The 8,343-nt window shown below is 51.9% G+C and overlaps 1 protein-coding gene across 1 annotated transcript in view; it reads right to left on the reverse strand.

Annotated features, from left to right (window-relative positions):
• KDELR3 (KDEL endoplasmic reticulum protein retention receptor 3) overlaps positions 1 to 4,468 on the reverse strand; it is a 6,437-nt gene extending 1,969 nt beyond the window's left edge. The window contains exons 1-4 of the mRNA XM_059473427.1: positions 3,995 to 4,468; positions 2,944 to 3,044; positions 2,288 to 2,446; positions 1,706 to 1,958 (exon numbers count right to left, since the gene is read on the reverse strand). Of these exons, the coding sequence (XP_059329410.1) occupies positions 1,706 to 1,958; positions 2,288 to 2,446; positions 2,944 to 3,044; positions 3,995 to 4,085 (604 nt within the window). The 5' untranslated portion in view covers positions 4,086 to 4,468. The remainder of the gene's footprint in view (positions 1 to 1,705; positions 1,959 to 2,287; positions 2,447 to 2,943; positions 3,045 to 3,994) is intronic.
• Positions 4,469 to 8,343: the final 3,875 nt, after the last annotated feature.

Below are 8,343 nucleotides of genomic sequence, written 5' to 3' on the forward strand. Positions count from 1 at the left end.
CAGATTGCCCAGAGAGGCTTCACCCTGGAGATAGTCAAACTCTTACTGGACAAGACCCTGAAAAATGTGAGCAGGGGCATGGATTAGGTGATTTTCCCCCCTCCACCCTGACTGCCCTTGGCCAATCTGTGAAATACAAGCTCTTTAGGGAGCTAAAAGCCTCCTCAGGATGTCTTTCATGTCCTTGTGTTAAACAGAAGGGACCTCATCTAGTTTTGAAAACAAGATAAAAAGAAGTAGCTTTCTATAAAAATCCCTTTGCAGTGCTTTGGTATAGGCTCAGAAGTCTTACTAAATCCATTTCTTTATATAACATATTTTTGCTTTCTTTTTTCATCATTGCTGCCCTTTTTTCTGAGCTCTTCAGTGTTAGAAATGTTTTGAAAATTTGGTTTTTTGAAAGAATGTAAGAGATGCAACCTACTAAAATATTGCTGGCTCTCATAAATGATTGCAAAGTATTTGCATGTCTTCAGACACCGTTTCTCTCCCATGATCCAGAACATTTGTGTAAAAGAAAAGAGAAAAAAAGCAATTCTTTTCCTGCTGTGATGTCCCATTTACAAATGTTTTTTCTTCTGCCTCCTGTATCATCTAAATTTTGAAGTTCTGCCACTAGCAGTGTGAAATTGGAAGCCAGCAGTTGTGTTTTTTCCCCCTTTTGTTCCACCATCACAGCTACAAAGGGTATGGATTTCTCACAAAATACAGGACACATGAATTGAGCGGAGCTAAAATGGGAATTCGTTTAGAAAAGAAAAAAAAAGGAATTGACGTGGAGCACCTTGATGGCAGTTTTAGAAGGTATGTTTCTGGCTACAAAAATATTTAATGACAGAAGGAAGTCTTAATCTGCCAAGGCCAGCCACCTGCTCAGTGCTCCTGTCACCTTTCTATCAGCAGGTGTATTGCATGAAGCTACCAAATATCCATCCCTTGAAATTTCAAACGAGGGCTGCCATCATTACTGCTTTTGGCAGACTTGTTGGGGAAAGTGAAGAAGGAGGAAAACAGTTATCCCCTTGGCTAATTTAATCTAATTCCATCCTTCTCAACAGAAAGGTGTTTTGAAGTGTCCTTCAGCCTCGCAAACCACAGCATGTTCTATCGGGATTTATGCCCTTGGTGCACTTTTAAGCTCTGGTGGCCATTTACCAAAGCATGGCACTGAAATGGAAGGGGCATCTGATTTTGTAAAAGAGGAGTGTCTTGTCTGAGCAGGTACCCATCTTCCTACAGAATCAGTTCTTCACAATCAAGAACTTGATCTTCTCTATCAAAGGAAAAGAAGGTTTAACAATATCTCCGTATGTCTGCAGTTGCTTTCTCAGGTACATTGTCTGCCTGCAGCTATTTTTTCCCCCTCAAAGTTTTTTTTTGGTTTTGGTTTTTTTTTTGCGTGATTCATAGTCTTTCAAAATATATGTAGAATTGAATGTACTTCAGTTATTAATTTCTGAGGGGAGGTTAAACCAGGCTTAACTCTGGTTTAATTCTTGCTGTATTTCACACACACATCCAGAGCCTTGTGAGCAGTGGTGCCCACTCTCTGTCAATAGATGTTTTCTAAACTGGACTTCAGGGGCACAATATGCACCACAAACCCAGCAAAAAATAAAGTCCTGTAAGGATTAACACATGGCAAGCTGCAGATCCACCCTATACTGCAAGAATAAATGAACATTTCAGTGTTACAGCAACCTACCTTTAGTGACGTAGAGATAGAAGAAGTCGCAGTAGAAGATGGTTTGTACCACCCCAGAGACAACAGCGATCTGGTCGTAGAAATTCTCTGTGTGGTAGCGCCAGACCCAGTTGGCAATGTAGAGGGCACGGTAAAGGCCCAGGAAGAAAAGGTAGTGCGTCGTGATGGTCTCTGCTTCCCCTGTCTTGCTGATCATGAAGAGCTGAGGAAGGATAGCCACGGACTCCAGGTAGATGGAGAAGGTCCAGAGTATCTGTGAGGTGCAAAATGAAGGCAGTGGGGAGTCAGTGCTGGTTAGTATGTGTTAAGACCTGAAGCTTTTCATTTGGCAAATCACTGATGTGTGAGGGGGATGAGTAGTGCTGCTGAAATTGGGGAAAATGAGCTCGCTGTGCTGGGAGTGAGAGGAGACAGCGCTGAGCTGCTCTATAGATGGTACTGTCTTCAAGGCCTGCCAACTTTGCCTTTCCTGCCTGCTTTTGCTGTTAAAAATCTTGGCTATTCAACATGCTGCTCACTCTGCTGCCTGGTGTAAGGCTGCTGCTGCTTCCTTTCCCTTTTTCTGCCTCAGCTTTTCCTTACCTCCAAGGGGGTGAAGCTGTGGTTCTCCAGAAATGACAGGCCTGTGACAGGGACCAGCAGAAACTCGAGGCGGAAGGAGTCATTCTCGCTGTCAAACGTTTTCCGGAATTTCACATAGATCATATACACGGTGACGTAGGCACAAATCAAAAAAATGACCTGTGGGAGAGAAGGGAGATGGCAAGACCTTATCTGCAATTGCACTTTCTGTGCTTAAAGAGAGGCTCACTTTCCCAGATGTCAAGATAGTGGTGAACACTTTGGCTGTGTTGCCTTACAGATTGACTTCTGCTGGAGATATTCCAGTGGCCAGGTAAAGCTTGCCACACCATGGGAATCTCACGTTTGAGTCCCTCTGGGGCACTCTGTCAAGAGGTTGGCTCAGTGGTGGCTTTATGTTAGTGCTCCTGCTGTACAAGGACACCCAGGCTGGGTTCATGGCATCTTGTTCTGGTTTTAGTGGTAATAAATATGGCTCAGCTCGCTCACTGACTATGGCAAGGGTTTTTTTGGTCAATGGAGGGACAGTGGCACCAAAGGAAGCATCCTTATCCACCCTTCCTGGCTGAAAAACTCAGTGATAGTGTACCATCACCTCCCTGGGAAACCACAGCGAGCGGAGGGGAGCCTCTCCTGCTGCACTGCCCTCTCCTTACCTTCATCACGGTGTTATAGACAGAGATGAAATTCGTGAACAGGTCCAGATAGCGGGTTGTGAAGACGAGGGCAAAAAGTATCTGGCTCTTCCCAGAGATTCCTGCATGGCAGGGAGATGAAGGGAATGTAAAGCAGATGAAGGGAAGGGTCTGTGGGGTGGTGGCTTCCCCTTACGGCTCCTTTGGAAGCATTGATGTGTGTGTTGTTTTGTGAGGCAGGGCTGGTGTGTGGGTGCTGAGGTAGCTCTACGCCAGAGTGGCCAGAGTCTCCCAAGCAACAGGGCAGGCTCCTACTGATGCCCCTGAGTGCTGCCTGTAGGAGCTGGTGCTCAGTGGGCACGTTCACCACTTCGGCCAGTCCAGTGCTTCCTGTTGTCAAAAGGCCTTTCTCTTGCCTCCCTTCCCCCTTTGCCTGCCCACCTCAGCAGGGGACTGTGTGATGGGACATCTGCCACAGGAGGGAGGAGCTGCAGGACCAGCCCCGGGGCACTGATGGAACTTGGCCACTGCTGGCAGAGAGATGCAGTCGGGCCCACCCACTCCTGTACCTGTGATAATGGCCACAGCCCCAGCAGCCCAGCCCCAAACTCTCATGAGAAGTGAACTATGAGCAAAACTCTCCTGCAGGAAGCTGCTGTCCTGATTTCCTCGCCCTGGGATGGGGCAGCCTCTGGCGCCTGCCCACCGCTGGCAGAACCTCCAACCTAAAGCAGCTTCCTCTCCAGGTCGTTGGTGTTGGTGCTGCCACAACATCTTGCTCTCCTTTTCCACCTCCCTCCAGCCTTGCCGCCCTCTCCTTTGCCTCACTGTCCTGAGACCAGCACCTGCCTGAGGCTGTGCGCCTTGCCACATCACATCCTTCCAGCACAGCCCTCTCCTGGCCGGGAGACCTCCCAGAGAAAGAGGATGGCTTCCCTCAGAGCCCACGGGGGAGGGCTGCCAGTTCCTATGGGCTATCACTGGCCTTCCCAGCTCCCATTTTGTTGTACCCTTCACCGAACTGCCCTCCGAGAAGGGCCACCCTCCTTCCCTGGGACATGGGAGCACTCACCAGCGCAGGACTTGGACTTCACAATCTTCAGCAGGAGAATAATGATGGCCAACAAGTGGGAGACATCCCCCAGGATGCGGAAGATGTTCATGGTGCCGGGGGACTCCTCTGGCGTGGAGGGAGTGGGGCTCTTTCTGCAGGCAGGGAGGGCGAGGGCGGGAAGTTTTTCTCCGCCGAGCCTCGACTGAATGAAAGATTTCCTTCGGCTCAACTTTCCTTTTTCCCTGAGCACGGAGCCCTTCCTCCTCGCAGCACAAAGTTCAGTCTCCCCTGCCCCGCGGCTGCAGATGCCTTTCCCCTGCCAGGCTGGATGTCTCCCTTGTTAACTTTTGCACCGAGGTGGATTCTGGCTCTCCCAGCGCAGGGCCTTCCTCCCTGCGCCTTGGGCTGAAGTTGGAGTTTGTGTCCCGGAGCGCTCTCCAGGCAGAGCAGCCCCGAAGCAGCGCTGGGTGACGGTGACGTGGCTCCTGGCTGGCCGGGGAGGAGAGAGAGGAGGAGGCAGAGGCGGGAATAACCGCGCTACTTTTCCCTTTCTCTTTTTTTTCCTTCCTCTTTTTTCTTCCCCTGCTTGTCTCAAGTTACACACGGAAGTGTGGTTAAAGGGGAAAAGGCAGAGGGAGCAGGATTCCCATCCTCTGGCCTTGAGGACACACTCTCCGGCCAGAGGAGGGCCAGGTTTCCAGGGATATTCGCCACGGGCGCAGTAACCTCTGTCCTGCTTCCATCGGCAGCCTTCTGCTCCCTGCCCTTCCCGGCCCCATCCCACCGGCAGCACCTTCTCACCAGTGCTCTGCCTTGGCTCCTGCAGCCAAACAAGTGGAGAGATATTCGAATTATCCAGCCATTGATAGCGGCTCTTCCACAGCTGCTCATGGACAGCCATTCCTGGTGTCTGCCCCACCGGGCACCCCTTCCTTCAGGTGCCCTGTCTGGAGCAGTGTGGATCCCCGAGCACAGAAAAGATCCTCCCAAGGGCTTGTTTGAAACAAACTTCACTGAAAATATTAATCCTGGATTCCTTCAAGAGGGTTACAAATAATGTGGGGAATGTGTTGGGTGAAAGAAGCACGTGGTTGCTGCTGGTTTTATAGAATTCACAGAAAGGAGCTCAGCAGTGACTGTAAAAAGTTTTAATACATTTTAATACATTTGAAAATATATTAAGGTGGGTGACCAGCTTGTTTTGGATGAACCTTGTCCTCGGAGCAGCAGCTACACAGGGAGATCTCATGGCAGCAGCAGGGGGACCTCTGCATCAAAATCCAACAATTCGATAGTCAATATCTAATCACATTTAAAGTTGCTTTAGTACAACCTAATGGAAGTTGTAATTTGTCTCCTTGCCCCTGAGCAAATCACATCTGTGGGTGTGATCATGGCTGTGGGTCTGATTTGGTTTCTCTTGGATTGTGTGGTTCTGCCTGCTCCTGTCCCAAAGCTGGCTCTGGCTGCTGCCCTCCCTGTCCCCAGCCACGACATGTGGCCATCCCCTACACATCTCTCTCTGACCTTATGGGCTTGCTTGGAGTAACATCCTTAAAACCAAAGTGTAAAAATATTATTCCTGGTGAATTCTGAGAGAATTAACAAGCCTATTAGCATCACCGCTCCCTTTCTGAATATATTTGCATACATTTCCTCCCTGCCCATTAGGTTGGCGGTTGTGTTTTCCCTCTCTGACGCTCCAGCACCTGCATCACAGGGCTTTTCCAGATGGATTCACAGGCCAGGAAAACACCTGCTCAGCCCCACGAAACTGGAGACAGCCCTGCCTGCTCCCAGCCAGGGCACTGAGGCAGGGATTACTGTAGTGAGACAAGGGTGGGTTAGGGCAAAGGAGACGCCTGGCAAAGGGCAGGGACTGCCTGAACTGGGTTTCCAGACGTCAGAGTGGAGCAGCCTGGCATTTCAGCAGGGCTTCACAAGGCTGTGGGGGTGCTGGTGGAAGCCAAGAGTCGGCGGCCCTGCAGGCCCTTTTGCAGGTGGGCTCCATCCATGGAGCAGGGATGGGGGGCAGGAACAGATTTGGGGTCCTCTCTCCCAAGAGATCCCCTTCCAATCCCCCGGTGTGCAATGCCAGAGAGTCCTCGCCTTTATCTTGTCCCTGCACTCCTCTTTGCATCTTCTTGTCCCAGCCAAGGGAAGAAGCCCCTGCAGAGGGGTGGCAAAGGTTTGTTCTCCTCATCTTGCACCTTCCCAAGAAGAACTGATGGGCCCAGCTCCCAGCATTATCTCCTGCTCTGGCACCAGGAGCCACCAGCTGAGGTGACCATTAGAGGCACTTCATGGGAGCAGCCCGATGAAGCTCACCCAGCTGGAACAGGGTGGTAGGGCTGGGCTGTCCCCATGGAACACCATCCCTGTGTGGCTCATGAGGGCCACAGCAAAGCTGCTGCAGGGCAAGGGACACCCAGGCTCTCAGAGAAGAAAAAATTGGCACATGGAGTGGGACCAAGTAAAAATAAACCTTGCCTCCTCCTGCCCTGCCACCATGCAAAGCGCCTTGCGCCAGGTGTCTCCCTGCCTCCCAAAATAATGCCGGGTGCTGCCACCACCCCGCATGGTGATGCTCTCTCCATGCCTCCCGTTTCCATGGTGACCACAAGGAATGTCGCCAGGGTGACAAGGAGGCAAGTGAGCTGGGATTTGATATTAAAAATGAGATTTTGGGGTTGTTGGGTTTATTTTCCTCCCCCCCCCAACCCCTCCTCCTTCAGTTCTATTTTTGGGGTTTCCCTCTCTGCCTCAGCTGGTCTGGAGAGCTCCTCCTGCAGAGCCCCTGGGCCAGGCAGCAGCAGCTTCATCCAGGCCCTTCTCCACCTCTGCCTGTCAGGTGATGGCTATGGGATGAGAACAGGGACAAAGGCATTTCCTTATCACTAAAACGTTTGTTTCCTTCTATCAGGAAGGATTCTCTGGTTTTGCCCCTGGTGGTGCTCCAGGTGTCTCCTTCCATTTCTACTGCAGGATGTATCTGAGGCTGCATCCAGACTCCTGGGAGAGTGGGCAGCCTCAGGGATTTGTCTAAGAGAGGGAAATGATTCTGTTCCCAGAGGGGCTGGGGAACACGGTGGGGTTGAGCACCATGGGTCACCTCCGTGTCTCACCATCTCTGCTCCCATGAGCAGGTCAGGTTGGCTGGGCAGCTCTGGAACACTGGGGACAGAGATGGGATGGTTGGTAGAAGATCACACAGGGAGCTTGGCAGGTGCTCAGGAGCCCAAAACTTTGTTCTCTGGTTTAAACTCCCAAAGCCAGACCTGCTCAGCGCAGAGAGGCTTGAGGGCTTGTGCTGGCTTAGCTGGTATCACAGGAGTGCAGGACCAATGGTGTCCAAGTAGGGCCTGCTGGCATAGAGGCAGCTCTTCTCTTCATGCCCAGGCAGGAGAAGGGGCAGGCAGCGTTTGCTCCCCTTCCCAGGAGCTCTTGCTTTCCGCTGCCCCCATCTCTCCATCCATCTCCAGCCATCCCTGTCTCCCTCTCTCTCTCTCTCTCTCTCTCCATTCTTCCCTCCATCTTTTCAACCACCCTTCACTCCTCCTCTCCATTCATCCCTCCAAAGGTTCCTCTGTCCATCTCTATGACTCTTTCCCTCCTTTCATCCATCCCTTTATCCATCCCTCGTGCCACCCCTCCATCCCTCCATCCCTCGGTCCCCCCAGCGGCACTGGGAAAGGTTGGCGGAGTGGGGCTATTTTTGGGAGCGTCTCCCTGGCAACGGCTGCCACCACCGTCTGTGGTGGCTTTTACATAGGTGCTAAAATATTCCACACTTCTTATTAAAGACAGTGCTGGTGGAGACGGGCGGGGGCGGCGAGTGTGAGCCACCCCGCTGCTGGGGCCGGCGGCCATGGGGCGGTCAAGCCACAGAACTTGGGGGGCACAAGGACACCAAGGGGCCCGTGACATCCGCAGTGTGGCGTCCCCACGCCCCTCTCGCTGGCTCTGGAGGTGCCACCTGTCTCTTGGCAGTGCCAAGCTGCCACACCATGCACAAGGTGCAGCTATCCATCCTCCTGCCACAAGGGCAGAGGGAAATGTGGTGAGGCCTTGGGGGCAGCCGGAAATGAGGAGCAAAAGGCAGAGAGGGTGAAATCTGACCTGAAGCTGAGGTGGCCCCAGGGCACTTGATGGCTTTGCCTGCTGTGAGAAGGAGCAAGATGTCTCAGCTCCATCTTCATCCCTTCACCACATGAAGAGGAAAGGCCTGTCGTGGTGCCAGAGGGATGGTAAACCCTGCCAAAGAGCAGCTGGGCAGATACTGGTCAGATACAGAGCAGATACAGCTCTTGGGAAGCAGCCCCACAACAGGCCCTAGGGACAGAGCTTTTGGGAAAGTAAGGCCTCTG

This window comes from Ammospiza nelsoni, chromosome 5 (genome assembly GCF_027579445.1).
Source record: "Ammospiza nelsoni isolate bAmmNel1 chromosome 5, bAmmNel1.pri, whole genome shotgun sequence".
Classification (NCBI taxonomy): domain Eukaryota; kingdom Metazoa; phylum Chordata; class Aves; order Passeriformes; family Passerellidae; genus Ammospiza; species Ammospiza nelsoni.